Genomic DNA, 18,668 nt, shown 5'->3' on the forward strand with positions numbered 1-18,668 from the left:
TTGAAGGAAAAAAAAATTATGTTACACTGCAGGCATGCTGCTTGTGCCTACTTGTCACTTTTATGTTGTGAGAAGAGGCATAAATGTATACAGGCATTTCCTACAGGTTTTGCAGGCAGGAGGGGCTCTTTAATAGCATGGCAGTCACTTTTTCAGCCTCTGTCTGCGTGTGCATACGTGTCTGCAAGTTACAGAGAGGGACGCAGAGAGCAAGCTGTGCGGCTGAATTTAGAAAGTTATAGATGTTCTCATCAGCCCCATGCAATGCAGCAGAGATTCCTTCCAAAAGCCAAGGGAGCAGAGGCAGCAGACAACAGATGTGAAGGGTTTCCCATAACTGTCAATTTTCAAAGTGTTTGCATTGAAAAGAGAGGAGGTGCTATTTTGATTGATATTTCAGCCGCAGTATATAAAGCAGAGGAATTCTTCTTACCCTCTGCTTGTCACACTGATCTCACACACTCTCCGCTGGACTTGGGGCTACTACTTGCTGCATCTGAAAGGCTGAAACTCTCTGGGAATAAAGAATCCTTGTAACAATGCCAGAACCCACCAAGAAAGATGGTAAGCATGACAGAAGATTACCTGAGCGTTTCTTAATTACAGGAATTATGAGTATGCGGACACACGAAACACCTTTCAGACCACCTTGCAGATATCAGCCACAGATGATATTAAGAACAATAGCCACGTAACATCACTAGATCTTTAGAGATCACTGATCTTTTTAGACTAAGAAATTACTTTCAAGCAGGGCTACAGCACAAGCAGTTTTAGAGAATAAACTATGACTTTGAATGGGTGTTGAGAAGCTACTTGATTGGGCAAATGCTGTATTCATTTTTTAAAGACTACAGGATTCCTGCAGTGCAATTTGTGGTTTCTCTCTTCTAAGCTATCCAAACTCTGCAAAAGAGGGAAAAGGCATTTCTTAAGATTGAAAGAGTCTGGACATTGATATATTTTTAATGTTCTTTTCTAATAGTTATTGAGTGGAAAGGATGGGCTTATGTAACAGTTCTATGGTTCTGATGCAAATATATTCTATACATATAAATGCATAAGTGAAGAATGTAGTAAGTTATTCTGTACAGTTCAAACTGGAATAATGTATTTTGTCACTTTATAGAAATTGTTATTTTATGTTTCAGAAGGATTACAGTCAGTTACAGTCAGTAATATTGGCCCCTTCTGTGTTGCTATTAAGTTCATAGCAAAGAAACTGAGTATGTAGTCTGCTACTGAGAGACAGGATTGTCCAATGGAGACTGAGGAAAAAGGTGGAAAATATTGAGGGTCTATTATTTAATAATTTGTTTAAAAGCTCTTATTTTAATGATTTTTCTACTATTTTGAAAATTTAGGCTAAATAATCTTCTTCTATTTCCATTACTTCTATAGCTCTTCTTGTGTTTTTCTTTCAAATCTGTATGATTTGGTAAGAATTTTTGGTGATTATTTTTGACATTGACTATATAAAGAGCTTTTGCAAAGCCATAATATGCAGACTGTATGTGCTTTTCAGATATTGGTGAATGAAAGCTGTACACACAGCTTCCCTAATGCATTCCCAATGCAGAACTGAATTTAATCTTTAAGGTAATCTTTAAGGTATGGAAAGTGTAGAAGTCATTAATTAGCATTTATTTCCCATCAATCTTGAAAGATCTTCCAGGCTGATGTGGGTGGCTTGAATAGTTATTTTTGATTTAAGACTGACTTGTCAGTAGTATTGACTTTTAACAACTTTACAAACATTTTACAAGGTTTTTTTTTTTTAAATATTTTCTGGAAGGTAAGAGCAGAGTAACTGTCAGGAACATTACTAATTTTTGGCACATTCTTCAGCTGGGGACACATGAAAACTAAACTTTTTGCACGACTGAGTCTTAAGCAAGCAGTATTGACAGACCAATGTGCTCACTTTACTTACTGGGCTCCTCAGGGCTCGAGGACAATGATAGATGAAGTATCCTTCTGAAAATAGCTGCACCAAGTGCACGTATTAATACAAGAGCCTAATCCTCCATATCAAACCTAGAGCCAAGCCCCTTCTAGAGTGTCTTATTTGTAATTCAAATTATTTACACATGTATTAAGTGTCCTTTTTATTTGATCTGTTATTTGACTGGGTATTATACACTTTAATCAGAATGCATTCTGTGCCTGTCAACTCAAAAAAAACCCAACCCTAAAATATTTATGCACTTTCAAAAGATATGTGCTTTGAAGAAAATTAGTTTGGAGGCTCATGTTTCTTATTCTGTTTAAAATTAGATTGTTTCAAAGATGTTCTTTCAGTGCAGTGATTACCAATGCAGCTCCATGTTTGTGTTATAAAATAAGTTTAGAAGCTCTGAACATTATATTGACAGTGGAACAAAGGTGATTTTTAATGAGTCAATATTCAGGACCTAAAAGTTATTGGAGCATTCTGCCCTAATATAATTCACAAGGAGTGGAGAGCTCTGGAGAAGTGGTACAATTGGGTTGTACTGTATTGCACCCAGTTTATTTGCAGCCAGGAGATCAGGGGAGTAACAGGTTTATATTATCTTACTTCAGGGATTAGCTGCTTCCTAAAGATTTTTTTGTTGATCAAGAGCCCCCCTGAGTTGTTGACAGTACTTGTACTGTGAGTGTGTGTGAGCACCTACTGTGTTAGTGGCAGGAGAATTTGGTACCAATAATAGTACAATACTGCTACTCATACCAGCTCTACCAGTAAGAATTCAGAACCTCACATGATCATCAAATGCCTGTTCTCAGGGTCATCCCCGAAGCATCAAGGGTTGAAGAAAAATAATCAATAAAGGTGAATCTTGGGCTGACTAATTCTAGAAATTACCACTGGAAGGACTGTCTGAGAAACCTTTGGTGAGCTTGTTGAAGGACTACAGTAGAAAAGAGAGGGGGAAAAAGAGGCTTAAGGTTTCTGCATCACATGGGCACCTAAGCATGGTTCTTCTGACATTTCCAACAGAAGCAACCCATACTCCTTATTTTCATGGGTCCTGCAAATTACAAACAGCACACACAAGCAAGTAGTTGAGAAATAAGAAGCTGGATACACTTGGATGTTTAGAACTTCTCAGATTTGTGGGTTTTTAGAACTGCAGTCCCTGAAGTATGTAGCTTAAATTTTCACAGATGGTGCTGTAACAAACTCCCAGGCTTTTTTTTTTTTTTTTGGGCAAGTGCTCTTTGAGCTATTCTAAGATTATTAGATTAACAAAGTGAGAAAATTCCTGACTTGGTGACAGTGTAGCCTCACAAAGAGCTCTTAACAAATAGGATCACCAAATTAAACACACCACTCAGCTTAGAGATGGTTGCTGGAGAGCTTCAGCCTGATGGAATTTGTCACTGTAGAAACAGGTTTCCATGACTAATTATTTAAGGCTTTTATGGTACTGCTAAAAAGTCAGATCTTATGTATAAGATCAGCTGTAGCTTCTTTGTAGTAGATGGTCATTGGTTGTAGGACAGCTTTGTCTTAGCTGGCTCAAAATATATGTGCAAGGTGAAGTTTACATCAATGGGTTAACTGATCTCAGTGGATGACTGAGGTGTGCCTGAGTTGCCAAGAGCCTTAACCAGTGCATTTAAATTTAACAGCCTTTAGCTTTCCTGGTGACTAATAAAATAACCCTCCCTCATATAATTACTTCCTGCAATTTATTGCAATCACTCAGTCAATCTTTCCTCTCCCCCCCTTTCCTTTAACCAATACTCATAATAAGAGCTGCTCATTAATTAGGTGCCCTCTTAAGCTGTCACAGGCCATGGCATTTGGACACGCTTTTGTAAAAGTGCCAAGTCTCTCAAGAGCAACCTTTTCAAACTATTTGTGGGCATCATCCCACAGAGACAGGTGCAAGTCTGTCCCCAGTAGGCAGCTCTGTAAATTTGCCTTATTTATTCTCCCCAGTCTAGGAAATAATTCATGGCCCTGAGTTACAGGACCATCCCAAATTTTGAGCCAAAGCATTTATCGACTCTCTGCCAACTTCACTTTCTAAGTGTTTGCAAGCTCTGCTTGAATGATGCTGCCTGGAGCATCCACATGTTGGCAAGGAATCAAAATTAAAATCAGTGTGCCTACTTTAGACAGAGTTTCAGTAAAATTTTATTCAATCTACAAATAGCATAGATGTAAAAGTTGTAAAGAAAACTACTTGCATATATGGTCTGTTAGAAGAACAATCTGTAAAACATGAAGCAATTTGTGAAAGGAGGCAAAGATACCAGTGCAGACTGCTTTGTAGATATGGCAACACTGCTCTCCATGAAGACATCCAGCAGAAACACCCTTTACTTCTATTTGCTTTTAAACATAATTAGATTTTTTTTCATTCATTATATTTGCATTATGTTTGCACTATTCTGAATAATACAACTGGTGTATCAAGGTAACAGTCACTGTAAAACAAGTCACTTAGTCATATAAGTCATATAAGTACATATGTAGAGCAGCATTCCAGTGAAAAAATAATCTAAGCATGAAGGTTAAGAGGTAATTAAAATCAGATTTCTTTTAATATCATATCTTCAAGGACAATTTTTCATAGGTAAAAAGGAGGCTGAATGGGAATTCTGCTTCACTATACAGATTTGGTTTGTGTCAAAATTAAAATTGCTGATCGAAATTTTTCCTGAAAATTCAAGATCCCAGCATGTGAACATTTTTCTACACTGTTTGGTGCTTTCCATGCAGAAGACTGGACCTGTATAACCATTTTATATGGCACCACGTGGGTAGTGCAGCTGCTCTCTCCTCACTGCATGGTGATGCAAAAGAAAAGCACACAGATATCCATCTTCTGCCATCATCATTGCCCCTCTGCTGCATTGACTGTAGAATGCATTCCCATTATTTTTAACGTCCTTCATTCTCAGTCTCAGAGCCAAACCACGCTCAGAGTCAGGCCCTGTGTATCATTTGCAAAGCTCCACATTCAAATCACAGGTAAATGAGTTTTGGTGGATGACGAAAGAGTGAAACCCTAACCCCTTATCTTATTTTCCCTCTCAATTCTTTAGAAAGTTTCTCTTCATCACCTCCAGCTAATAAATTTTAAGCCCTCCACAAATGGAAAGCAAACTTACGCCCCAGTGCTGTAATCAGATCCCTGGGGGTGGGCAGTGCTCTCGCCCTGCGCCCCACGGGGCAGCTCCTCCCGCACAGATCGTGGGGAAGGCTGGGAGCTTGGTTGTTCTTAGATTGCCTTTTCCCTCTATTGATAACTCCTACGTGTGGCTCCCACACTTCCTTCTGAGATACCAGAGCGACTCAGATTTATGCTTTGACCTTCCACTTCCATCGCTGCTAAGTTTCAATCAGATTAATTTGACTGAAAATTCACCATGATTTATCTTTGGGCTATTATGTTTTGGTTTATTATGGTGTAAATTGAAGGCACTACACTAACTTTTTTTCCTCATACAATGCATTGACATCAATACTGCTGAAGGAGGATAATGCAAGATGGATCTGGCTTACTTGCTGTTGTTCGTACTTGAATTGAAAAGCTTGTCCACCCATTGTGAAAAACAGTGCATCTGTGCACAAGAATAAAATATTTAACATTGTCACACTAAAATGAGGAGCTCATTGAGTTTAGGAGGAGAGCAGGGAACAACCTTCCAGTAGAAAAGAGAGCACTTTGTACTTGGCAAAACTGAATTTAGCAAATGCTGTCTTTGTGCCTCCCTATTCTGCACCTGTTGGGAAGATAAATAAAGGCCTACCCAGTTCTTTCCCCTCATACCTCCTAAATATATCACTTTAAGAGAGCTCTAAAAAAATCAACCATGCTACAGTGCTCCTCTGTTCCATGAAAAAACTGAATGAGCTTTTTCATATTAATTTTAGGGGACTACCAAACAAGGTGGTTGCATAACCAAACAATAGCAGAGAGATCTGGGGGGACTTCAGTTGTGAAAGCATTTGTAGCTGCCTAACACATCAACAGTCCTTGGAAAATAAGTCATGGAATGTATTTCATGTTTTGTCAGGGGACATCCAGAGTGTTCCTTAAAGGGGAAGAGCAAATCAAGTTTGAAAATAAATTACCTGGGGAAATTTCCCTTGGGATAGGGATGAGTACTAGACTCATCATTTATGAGGATGCAAAGGTTACAGTAAATTAGAGGTTCTAATTTAATAATTGCTCTAGAACTAAAAAGGAAAAAAAAATTGTTCTTATTCAGCCACTAAAGTGACTTTGTCCTGAATGTAAAAATCTGTAAAATTAAGGACAAGACAAGCAAATAGGATCGTTAACTGCAGTGGTAATTAGAGTTTTCTCAGCCCCACTGCAAGCAGTTTTGTCTCTTCAGCCTGAGGAACTGTGTGACTGAGAAACAGCCCCTTCTTGTCCCATCCAGCCCACTCTGCTCCCAGCCACAAAAGAAGTGCTATTTCTGAAGACTTCAAAGAAAGGTTTCTCTTTTTCACTGCTGTTAGAGAAGCGATAGTTGAAGCCATTTTTCCGTCATTCCACCATCGTTGTTCACTTTATGACGCCAGGAGGTTTTGTTCTTTTGCTTGGAAGAGCTGCCGGTGTTTACAGCATTAGGGACAAGAGGAGTCCCTAATGTTTACAGCATTAGAGACAAGACCTGAGATGAATGTCCATGTTAGTCCATTGAGAATGTTGGTAACTTTGCAACCCTACAAAGATCCTAATGGTCTTTACACTGTCACAGGAGATCTGTGGGTTAGGAACCAGATACCCAGCTGGAAGGATGTGCCAGTGAACTCGGTGTTCCCGCTCCCGGCGGAGTCAGCCGCTCATGAAAGTCAGAGGTGCCCAATCTGCTGCTCCTCAGCTGACCTGCCAGCAGTTGCCTAAACACAGGTGCCCTACTGCCACATAGGATGCCCTGAGAGACACAGAACACCCATCTTGGACTGGTCCATATGACCAGGACCTGTGGGAGGCCTGAAACACCATGTAACAGCAGCTAGGGAAGAGATGGCCACCCTACAGGATCCAAGTGGCCTTGCTCACCTGTGTGCATGCAAATTGTGCCACAAGCAGCTGTTTTACAGTGAATAAAAATCAAATTCCATTGATTGCAATGGCACCTTGGACTCCCAGCTCACATCATAGACGCATTCATGTGCCTCCCTTTTTCTGAGCACCATAAGGATGAGAATGTAGGACTACTGTACAATTTGTTCAATTGTTGTTTAAGGGTTTTCTGCAGTGGGTAGTTTTGTAAGAAGCCAAGGAGAGAGTTATGTTCCATTATTATTTTCATGTGATACTCAGATGCTCTTCCCCATAAATAAGGGAGTACATTAGGCTCAGATTACCCTAAGCAGAGAAGAGTGCACCCTTCTGTAGTCTATTATCTGCTTTAAGCATTGAAAAAAAATAAAATAATGCCACTGAAAAAAGGTTCTATTGCCATTTTTTGTTATTTTTGAAAATCTGATGTTTTTACTTGTTTTATTTTTATAAGCAGACATCAATATATTTTATTTCATGGCTGAGTGTTTCAATCAACTCAGAATTAAATTGTTGCTCTCCTTTAATGACAGGAAACAGAAAGCTGCACTCCTGTTCAAATCAATAGTAATTCATCTTCATCCTTTTTATACAAGCTTACTGTCACTTCCTTCGCCAGCTTCATGCTGTTAGATGAATGACTGGTTGCATCAGTGATATTTGTACCTATGGGCAAAAAACCACTTTTTATGTAAATAATACCATGTTTCTGAATATTCTAGAGTATTCAACAAAACACACATAGATTTAGGAAACTCCAAGAATTCCCATTTCTGGAATTTACTCTAATTTTTTGGCGTGGTCTTAGCTCCTAGAGCTCACTGAACTAGCAGATGTTCAGCCAAGATGAAGCAGCTCAGAGAAGAGAGTGAATTAAAGTAAAACTCCAGCTCTGTGTCCAACAGGATGTGATGCCTTAGGAAGCCATTCTAGCAAGCATGCTTTGGTGAAAATTTCTGTTTATCTTCACCACTTCCTGGGATGCTGGAGGGACAGAAAGCTACTCTGCTTTCAAGAAGTCTGAAGATAAATTTCTGCTTGGAAACCTCTCAGACCCTAAAATATGCAGTCTACACCAAAGGGAGTGTTTCTCTTTGACTTCCCTCATCCGTTACCTGCGCCTGTATTGCTATCAGCATCTCCACAGAGGTCAGTGGGACCCAGACTAAGGTGATGGGGGGTGCCTTACACCCACATGGCTTAGAGCAGCCTCTTCTGAAGACCAGTCACACTCACTACCCTCTCTGCTGGATGGCCAAGTGTCTTTATGTGCATTTTCAGTTCAAAGTGACAAAATAACCTGTGGTCTCTGCTGCACTTAGCCATGGTGGTGTTAGATGTCATAATACTGAAATATTACATGCCCTGCTTTCTCTTAGTGCTAGGTGGAGGTTAATTCAGGACATCAGACTCCTGGAGTAATGTTGAAGGGCTACTGAACAAAAAGCCAAATACAACAGAGTCTCTGAAAAGGCCAAAAATCAAAAAAAAAAAATACACCATCCTAAAAAATTGCTTCATGGAGTGAAGTTTACCACAGAATTGTTTGTTTCAGAAAAGGCTGTCACAAATATGATAACTTGTAAGTCGGTCAGTGCATGTGTTTTTTCTGCCAGGAGGTGGGAGCATGGCTGGGTGACTCATTTCAGAGTTCAGAGACCCTCCATGTGCCCAAAAGTGTACAGACTGTGCAGCAAGAAGGGAGTCCTGCTGCACCTTACAGCAATGATCAAGACAGTCACTGCTCTCCCTTCCCTGGAGATTAGGAAATAGCTCTTACATAATTTGCTCTCCCTGGCCCTGTTACTAATTGAAAATAGCATGTGATCTACTTCCTAGGGCAGTTGTCCTTATATGTGATGGTTCCAGCAACTTATTTTGACCAGGTGATTATTACAAAAAGTTCTGTTCTAATTTAATTCTCTGTAGGCTCAAATGGTGGTTTTAGGAAGCATTGAAAGCATTGTTCAGTAGTAGCATGATGCTTCCTGAGATGGATCTGTATTAAAATACATTCATCATCTCTTTGCAGGCCCAGAATAACTTCCTAATTTTGGTCTTACATGCTAAGAGGAGGTTGCAGTCAACCATAGACAGAGATGAAGATTCCATTTTCCTACAGATTTCTGTACAAATCTTGGCTCTGTGTATGTAGGCATTAACTGCAGACACATTTACTCTATGTACTGAACTGACAGGATGGAACATGATAGGCAGTGATTGAGCACAAGCAACTCACACAGCAGCACAATTACTTTTTTTTTCCTCAAAGGGGAGTCATGCTTTGCTCAGCCAGCCTGCAAATCCATTCCTATTCCACACTTTTCCTTCTCTCAAAGCCCTGACAAAATTAGCTGAGCACAAATGTAGTTAAAACCGAGTTTATTGGCTCAGCTGGTGGGAGAGGTCTTGCTCCTTGATACTGACCTACTCCAGTGTGCTAGTGGACTAGAAAGAGCAGTAAAACAACTCCTGAACAGCTGTTGAATTCCAACTTCCAGGTATTTTTGTGTTTATTTTTATAGCTCTCTGCCACAAGATCTTTCCTGTGGAAAAGAAATGCACTAATCATGGCCCCTAGAACCAGTTCCAACAGCTCTAGAAGGAAGAAAAACTTCCTCTAATCAGTCTGAGCTGATTGAGTGTGTGTGGTAGGACCTTTCGCTGTTTTCCGGACTGAAATGAAATATCTCAAACCATTTGCACACCTTGATGTGCACAGCAGTGTTATGTCCATCCTTTTTCAACAGTTTTCTTCCTTTCCCGTGCCACTAAATCATTGTTCCTGTAAAAATTACAGAAACCTTTACTCCTGCTGGTGTGGAGAATATCTGTGGCTTGAGATATCGAGGAACAGCCACGTGAGAAATGCCATGCAGATGGAATAATTAACAGACTAATAGCTTCTGGGTCTCATCCTGTGATACTCATGCAGATAGAGATATACATACACACGCTGTAGCACGTTTGGTATCTTGTATTTTTATAAGAACATAGTATCTAGGTCAAAAACCTTATTTTAGACCCAAAGAAGAGTGTAATTCCAATGGAGACTGTGGCTGCCACTCCCCCACAGATGCAGACTTCAGTGAAGGCACAGAGGGTCAGATGCCTGGTGACATTTTTTCCATGGCATTCCCTCCAGCCTTACTAATCTTTCATCTAAGCTTTCCTTAGCCCTATTTTTAAAGGGGAAATCTGACCTCTGTCCTGTGCCCCTTTTTCTTTGCCCTTGTTTTGCATTTCCATGTTTTGCAATGAAGTTTTCTCTCTTACCCAACAGCTTTTTTAGCTGGAGGGAAACCATATGCCGTGAGCTGTGAATGTAATTCACAACAGCATCTTAAACGAATTTTGCTGTCAGGCTTTGTGAGAGCTTTTTCTCATACATATCACTTGCTGATTTACTGATGCAAACCCCCACAGCTTGTCTGCAAACATCCTGCTGTGTGCAAACATTCCCGAAAGGCAGAGCTAAGTGTTTTGGGTTTTTTAAAGTGAAGGCGTGTAGTCCTCACAGTCATCTCCATTGATGCAGGATGAGATTGAGAGGTAGAAAACATTAACAGTAGAAACACTGAGGGATGTTTGTCATTTCATATGTGAGCACCCACAAAAGGACATACATGATTTCATGTAGGTCTCCTAAATTTTCACCCACAGAGAGTCCTTTCTTTCCACATGTGCAAAATACTCCTAAAGGTTTCTCAGTACAATTCTGAATCCCTGGAACCTGAGCAACAATAAATATTTATATACAAAAAAGCTTACAAAAAGAGAGAATTACATAAGTCAGTACGTAAAAATACCAATAAAGAAGTAAGTTTCTGAGTTTTAGGTAGATTTCTGATCCTTTTAGGGTTTACTACCAGCAATACTGCAATTCTGATACAAAGCCTTCCTGTATTGCCAGTTTGGACTTTATTTTTTTTAAGTTCTTCTCCACATTTAATTACAAATCCACTTTGCTTGTATGTACTGGGACACTGAAACTCACAAAAACTAGTAGCCACTGAATTTTGTAGTCCATAAGTTCGAGTTACCCATAGCAAACTAAAAACTGGATGCTACCACCCTCTTTTTCATCTTGAGCGAGGTGCTCTCCACAAGAGTGATGACTGAAAATAAGCACTGGGTAGAAAATTCAGGGCAAAACCAGTAATGGATTATTAGTGATTAACGACTTGGAACAGCCCCTAATCACGTAGGCGCCCGGCAGCCCCGAGCCCAGGCTCCTGTTACAATCCCCTTCTGCAGGGCTCTGCCTTCTGGAGGAGGCTGAGGGATGAACTGCAGATGACAGGAGAGTGCTCTTATCTCAAGGAAGTCTGAGAAGACTCTTCCTTCTTGAAAAGATCACAGAGTATCAGATTATCTGTCACCCACTGTCAAACAGAGTTTAGCAAATGTTTTTCTTATTTGGTATTTGGATGCGGTTGTGACAATGCTTAGACCCAGTTGCAGCATATATTGCTCTGACAAGGAGCTCATAACAAGCTGATAGGCTCAATCCTTGGCAAATCCCAGCATGTGAGTGTCTGGTTTTGCCCTCAACGTCAAAGAAAAGTCTGTGATCAAAAGTCATGGAATGGGAACACCAGCAGGATTCCATTTTAAATAACTCACTGAACTTTAGTCTGAATTTTAGTGAAAAGGAAACACATCAGCATGTCTCAAATGCTTTCCTGTAACTGACTGAAAGAAGATTGCATAAATTCATGCTGCCACACCCTTATGCTGATGTCATAATTTTCCCTAAGGGTCAATCTCCCTGTGTGGAATGGTTTCCCACTGCCTGCACATAATGACATGACTCTCAGACTACTCTGGGTGCACTGGAGACAGTCATTTGTGGAACTCACTGCAGTTATGCAGAGCATCAGCTCCATAATGTGATTTCCATAAAACAATACTGCAAGTGATTTTCTTAATTCACAGTGAAATATTTCAGGAGAGCTCAGCAAAACAACCGTTTTGTGTTTTGGGTTGGGCAAGACTAAAGACATTTTTCCAAACTGGTAAAATGCTTCCTGAGCTGTTTGGGAAATTATCTGGCAATCTGAAAGGAAGTTCATTACTGGTTAAGTACTCATCTCTTGAAATAAATTAACTTTATTGCTGACTTTTATCCTATTAATTAGAAGTGCAACTGCCATTAAAAGTTTATTGTTAAATTTAAAGAATAGATTTCTTTCATTCCCAAGCAGAAGCTGTAAGGTTTATGAAGTTTTTTATCCAATAACCTTGTCTACTTTATTACCTTTAAAGCTTTCAGGAAGGATGTTAGCATTAGTCACTGTACTTCTATCTCTGTTATCACACTGTGGTGTCTTTGCTTTCAGTTTGCCCTTGGGAATGTATTGAGATAAACGAAAATATTTGCTTCTAGAGAAAAATTATTGAGGAATTATTGCAAGGAAGGATAAGAAACTAGATATTGTCATGAAGTGGGATCAGACTATTCTGATGAGTGGGTTAATTGATTTTGGTACATAAAATCAAAGATGAATTAGGTTTAGGTTATTCAAAAGAAGAATTTCCCGCGGCTGGAGTAGGAGTGGAAATAAATCCGAACTGCGCGTATCTCCTGCATTTTCCCTTTCCTCGGTGCAGTTCCTGAGCACGGGAGCTCACCTGGCTGTCGCATGTCCCCGCAGATCCCAAAGGGCTGGATGTCCCCTGGGACTGGCGGATCCCTGTTTTTTCCCAAGGCAGGGATCCGATCGCCCCCTGCGGGGCGGGAGCGGGGCCGGAGCCGAGCGCAGGGGCAGGGGGAGCTCCCTGCCCAGCCCTGAGCGCCGCTTTTTAAACAGAAAAAGGCGGAGCAAATGTTCCCAGCTGGGCTGGAGAGCCGGGGGGCGGCTCTGCAGACCCCAGGAGTGTGTGTCTCTCCTCAGACTGGGAAGAGCAAGGGCTTTCAGGCATGGCTCTGCAGGGCTGAACCCGTGAGCTCCGCACGTCCCGCTCGATGCGGCTTCACCGCTGCTTTTTGGTGGTGGTGGTTTTACAACGTAAAAGTAGGAGTGCTGCTTCTGTCCTTTAGACATCAGCACCCATCTCGTTGGCAGTATTTGCACAGGCAGTTTTCTCCTTTCTGTTTATCCAGAATAGTACAGTGCATCATGTGAAGCAGCGGTGAAGAATTATCACTGCACGGCGACCCCCGGCAAAGGGGAGGGAATGATGCATCTGACTCCATCTTGTCAGAAGGCTAATTAATGACTTTATTATACCGTATTACATACATTGCATCTAAACTGAATCTGCCATGCACAGAACTGCACTCATCTCTGACTCTCTGTCTGCCAGCAGACAGTCTGGACTCACACACACTTGGCCCTGATAGCCCAAGGGAGCAAAACATCCTCACTTTGGATAAACAATCTCCATATTGCATTCTACTTTGGCACTACAAGGCACAGCAAGTAAGATAAAAATTGTATTTTCCCTTTCTGAGGTTCAGAGAATGTGAATCTCAGAAATATTCCTGGGAAGAATTGTGCCTTGCTTTTCTCTGTGAAGAGAATGTGGCAACAAAGAATGGCTCAGGTGAGAGAACAGGTAGGTGAGGAACGCACAACTTCAGGAGCTGTGAATCATCTCGGGCTCACATTAATTTGGTGGTATAGAAACTGAGATGAAAATTTGAGCCTCTCTACTGTTTGTAGGAACAAGCTGATTTTGTGGGGGATTTCCACAATTTTCACTATGCACATTTTAGGAGGAAAACGCACACTAAGAACTTTATTCGGCAACGTTCAGTATTGCATATACCTCAAGTTTTGCAGTGACATTTCAAAATAGAATGTTTTTATTTCCAAGTGTGGAAATAAAATTTAATACATCAGGATGTGGAATTAATGATAAATCAATGTCACCATGAATAGTCTCTGCAAGTACAGGTGTGCTGACAAAGTCTTCTTATGAAGGTGTAGGAATGACTGTAAAGTGAATTTCTTCACATTGTTAAACACTAACACATTTCAGCAAAACCCTTTTGTCTGGTAAGTGGTTAACAAGCAGAACTTTATCTACAAGATTTTGCTTGCTAGATAGCATCACAAAATTTTAGTCTTGGAAGTCAAAAACCCCACAAATTAGGAATTTTGGTTTGGTATGGTTTTAATGATTAAATAAATTAGAAAACTGCGATTGCAAAAACTCAGTGAAAAAATATTTAGTCAAAAATTTCGGTGGCATTTGGCACTCAAATTGTGGTCTAGTGCTAGTCTGTGAATTGTGAGATACAAGCACAGATACTCATTTTTCCTGTCAGCTGCACAAGTGCTCAGGAACTAACTTTATGGGTTATTTTCTTTGATATAAAGTAAGAGAAGAAAGATATCATGGAAATAGAATGGAATTCAATTACTCCATCCTGGTGCCTTGTGGACTGAGTCGGATAAAAATGAGTTTAAGAATGCATGGGAACTTGATAACCAGACTACAGCCACTAAACTTCACCTATCCATCTTAAACACTGTCAATGCTTGGCAGCTTTCCAGATCCTTGCTACAGTACACATGAAATTTTGAGTCTGAAAAATAAGATACTTAGAAGACTACAGACATATAAACATATATTTTATTTAATAGCTTTTGTTAAAGCTCATGGTTACAGTGTGCTTTAAAGATTAATTCCTATGTGAAAGCATAAGAAATGAGGAAGTTTACATATGATCAGGTTTGATCTAGCAGCATTATTTCAGAAAAGTGAAAACCACAAGGAAAACACTTAAAATAAGCAATGATCGTTTTATGCACTTCTGTAACTATGAATGGCAGTGAAGGAAAAATCTGGACTCACCAATTATAGTGCAGCTCCTCATGTGGATCTGTAAACTATTTCTTTGGTGTTTAGGCCATTCCACAGAATTCCCTATTACCAGACTTTTGTTCCAATTGTTCATTCAGTTTTTCAGCCCTCAAGCCAGGGAACATTCTTACATTTAGCATGTGACAGTTTGATTGGCTCTGGTGGCCCATAAAATCCTTTGTAAAAGAAAGCATTTAGATTAGTCCTGAAATGGGACTACTCTCAGTGAGTTTATATGCTGGGAGTAGTTATTATCCTTGGGCTTGTTTGGGTTTTTTGAATTTTAATCATATGCCACACTAAATTTTTAGGCAAACTATTTGTCAATTTCATTTCTTTTTCAGTCCCTACCTAGACATGTGTCACTGGACTGTGACACTTTTAGCTGTTGGAATATAAAATAACTTCATCTTCAGTGAACATTCTGATTTGTTCACTTTGTTACAATAAGAGGGAGTATTTAATAGAAGGTTGCTATTTTCTCTTTTAAACACTACCACAAGTCAAACCCAGCAGTTTATCTTGTGCAATCCATTACTAGAAATGGAAACAGAAACTAGAAATACATTATAAATGTATCGGTTTGGCTCTATCACACTATTGGCCACAATAATAGTCATTTGGCCAGCCAACTAAGCACCAAGACACCAGAGCTTGTTTGCTTCAGTCCTTTAGAACAAATCTGCTTTCAGGATTTAGGACCAATGTCTGTTTAGAACACTTTCTCTAGGCATATTTTAAAAATAATAATGTCCATGGACATTCGTAAGATAAGGTAATGATTATAAAATAAAGTAATTAATTAATAAAATAAGATATTGTAGTTTCTTTCTTCTGCTCAGAGTGAGAATTGTCTGCAGAAGTTGCACACAGATCAGATTATTTCTCAGTGGAGAACAGGCTTATGAGGCAGACCCTGCATGCATGACTGTGCTCAGATTTTGCAGAATGATAAGCTTTCCTCTCTTTTTTTTTAATTAGTAATAATTGCATTTATTTCAATTTAAGTCCAATTGAATGCACTTTTATTGATTATAAAGGACTTTGAACCATCCTCTCTTTTCCAGCTTGTTTTCTGGAGTCTACTAACAGTACTGTTTCCCAATGAAATGCTCCTCAGGTTCTGGTAATCTCTGTAGTTTGTGAGTAAATTCCTGTCTCCCAAAAGTTGAGGCAATCACTGTGTAATCACTGATGCCACTGTGATTTGGCTGAAGTGATCCCCAAAAAATTGTCCAACCATTTTGAGCCGTTTCTCTTCGTCGAAGCACCTTTTTTTCTGGGAACATAAGGAATGAAAGGAATAAGCTTTACTGCTTTTGTCTGCTGCTGATCTGGACATGAGGTGTGCCAAGCCACTGTTGCACATCCTTAGTCCTTCCCTGCCCACCTCTTTCAGTGGACCACCTGCCTCGGGAGAAAGCCTGGTGCCACAAGGATGGTCCTCGTGTCCCACTGGGGCTGGGCACAGGGGACAATCCTTACACACGACGACTGCACAGGGGCTGGGGTGAGCTCTGCTCTCTCCCCAAATCAGTATTTTGTCTATTTTTGTCTGACTAGCAGAGTCAGCACTTTAGAAATGCCTACGTAACAGTTATATTGGTCTGATCCCTCAAGGCTGTGTGCAAGATTAATCCACCTACTTAAATCTGAAACAAGTTGACGGTGACAGGTCTTTGTGACAAAAAGCATTAAGTGACTATCTTCATGTTTTTTGACATATGAGAGTCTCTTTAATATGTTGCTGTTGCAAAGACATACATCATACCTGTGTCCATGGTGGTGCAGCCACAGTCCTGCTTTCCTCTCCAGGTAAATGGGGGATAAGTCCTCTGCTCAGACTGGGTGAGATCTTGAATCCCTTGGATATTCTTTGCTGGGTTGTAACTGATCTGTATAGAACTGCAGGGAGAAATTAGTGCAGGAGACTTTCCTCCTCCTTCCTGTGAGTGTTCCAGCCCAATGACAGTGAAATGCTATCTTTAGGCTTTCTGCAAGCCCTGATTTCATGCTCAAGGTCATTTCCTTTACTTACCTAAGGTAAAAAAAAAACCCAAAACACCACCCACTACTCATTTTCCAAAATGACTGAAAGTTCTTAAGCCTACTCAAAACAAAGCTGGTCATGAGCACAGAGCTGAATGATGGACAGGGTTATCCAGGCAGACCTCATTCCCAGTACTCTTGCTGACAGGTTGTAGTTCTTGAACGCTCTGAACTGCAGGTCTCCAGGAGACTTTGCTTTCAGCACAGCAGTAGAGCAGGACCTGGAGGCTGTTTTAGAACCATCATCATGCCTCATTATGATTGCATTCCAGTGTGAAAGGTAATATATGTGATGTCAGGGAGTTTCTATGTTTTGTGCTGCCAGAAAAGCCAGGGGAAGTGGGAATCCAGAGCCCTTGAAAACTTGCCACCACACACAAACTGACATCCCTATGTCAGTTCCCTGCCAAAGCTTCTTCTGGCTGTGGCAGGTCAGATGCCACTGCAACCAGACCTAAAATGGAATTGAAATTTTAAATAATGACAGCCTCAATTTAACAGGGTTCTTCAGTATTTTCATAACTTTAGCACATCAGTTAATGCCATGAAACTTTAGGCTTAGTTATCTATATACACAGCAAGAGATTTTAAGTCTTATTTTATCTGAAAAACTGAACATGATAAATGTGGAAAAGAGATGGAAAATTGTTGGTAATGGGTCAAGTTGCATCTCCTGCCGATTTTCAAGCGTGTATATGTTCGTATACAATTATAAATTACAAGTAAAAATGTCTTGGCTCTAAGTGCTCATATCCTGTGTCAAACTGGATCCTGAATGCATCTCATGACATGGCTGAGGCATGAAAGCATTTCTGGAGATGTTATCTAAGTGACAGTTGTGCTTTCATTTTATTTGCTAACTACACTTCATACACTATCTTTTCTGAGTAGCCATGTAGAGAGGACTGCTAAGTTCATTCCTGTCCTTGCTGCAGAATTCCATCTGGCCAGGTGCATTTCCAATTTCACAGCCAATGACTAACCCAAGGTTTAGCACAACATGACCCCCTGAAATGCAACATTCTCAGTTCTCAAATAAAGACAGGCAAAGAAGGGACCTTTTGTTTCAGAAACTCTGAAGCAGAAGTTAACTTCATTTATTCTGTAGAAGGGACACTTGACATTATGGTGCCAATTCAGTGGTAACTGGACCCTCAACAGCTTCTTTCCCTTTTAGCTCAAGAGGCATCATTGCAAGCCAGTGAACTGCACTTCTGCAAAGGGACAGAGGATTGCGTGCTGGAGACTTTCTCCACCAGCAGAGCCCTGACAATGCCTGGACAGAGCACCATATTAGGCAACAGGCCGTGGGGAATGGCATGTGGGGACTCCAGGGAGCATGCCTCCTAGGGAAGGAGCACAACCATAAGCTGCTGGTTGAGAGTGCAGAGCCCTGTCCTGGCTGACAAGCCTGTTGCAGAGGTCAGCCAGAGAGGGCTATCATTCTTTGGGGAGGTGGAAACTACTCAGAGCTATTAATGGTTTTTTTCCTGGCTCTCCTCAGGAATGGAACTGCAAGCCAGGCATGACCATGAAAGGGGCTGCACATGGCCAAAAGATTATGTTGAAGTATCTCCCATGTCTCTGCCACCTACAGTGCCTGGAACTTTCCCCTTTTCTTTTTTCTTCCCACATTATACTTCAGGTCTCTCCTTTGAGCTCCATTCTTGCCTCAGTTTTCTTAGCAGTAACCTGAACAGCCTTGAATTATGGTTTAGGAAACAAACCACTGACTTCTTGGTCTGGCTTCAGTCATTGTCCCATCACAGAATTGCAGAATAGCTG

General features: G+C 40.5%; 1 protein-coding gene and 1 long non-coding RNA gene across 7 annotated transcripts in view; one reads left to right on the forward strand and one right to left on the reverse strand.

Moving 5' to 3' along the window:
- The first annotated feature begins 209 nt into the window (after window positions 1-209).
- Window positions 210-18,668, forward strand: part of MYBPC1 (myosin binding protein C1) — a 70,320-nt gene continuing 51,861 nt past the window's right edge. For all 4 annotated transcript variants that reach the window (XM_064421021.1, XM_064421020.1, XM_064421022.1 and 1 more), the window contains exon 1: window positions 210-564. In XM_064421021.1, the coding sequence (XP_064277091.1) occupies window positions 540-564 (25 nt within the window). In that variant the 5' untranslated portion in view covers window positions 210-539. The remainder of the gene's footprint in view (window positions 565-18,668) is intronic.
- On the reverse strand, window positions 7,671-17,107 carry LOC135300956 (uncharacterized). Of its 3 annotated transcripts, XR_010362701.1 has the most exons (4): window positions 16,946-17,107; window positions 16,606-16,739; window positions 14,826-15,010; window positions 7,671-7,685 (listed from the first exon to the last, which is right to left on the reverse strand). It is a non-coding gene; the product is annotated as an uncharacterized LOC135300956 (long non-coding RNA). The 3 variants fall into 3 exon arrangements; XR_010362702.1 differs by lacking the exon at window positions 7,671-7,685 and having other exon boundaries at window positions 14,754-15,010; window positions 16,946-17,102; XR_010362700.1 differs by lacking the exons at window positions 7,671-7,685; window positions 14,826-15,010 and adding an exon at window positions 16,022-16,113 and having other exon boundaries at window positions 16,946-17,101.

Source organism: Passer domesticus, chromosome 5, assembly GCF_036417665.1.
Source record: "Passer domesticus isolate bPasDom1 chromosome 5, bPasDom1.hap1, whole genome shotgun sequence".
Taxonomy (NCBI): domain Eukaryota; kingdom Metazoa; phylum Chordata; class Aves; order Passeriformes; family Passeridae; genus Passer; species Passer domesticus.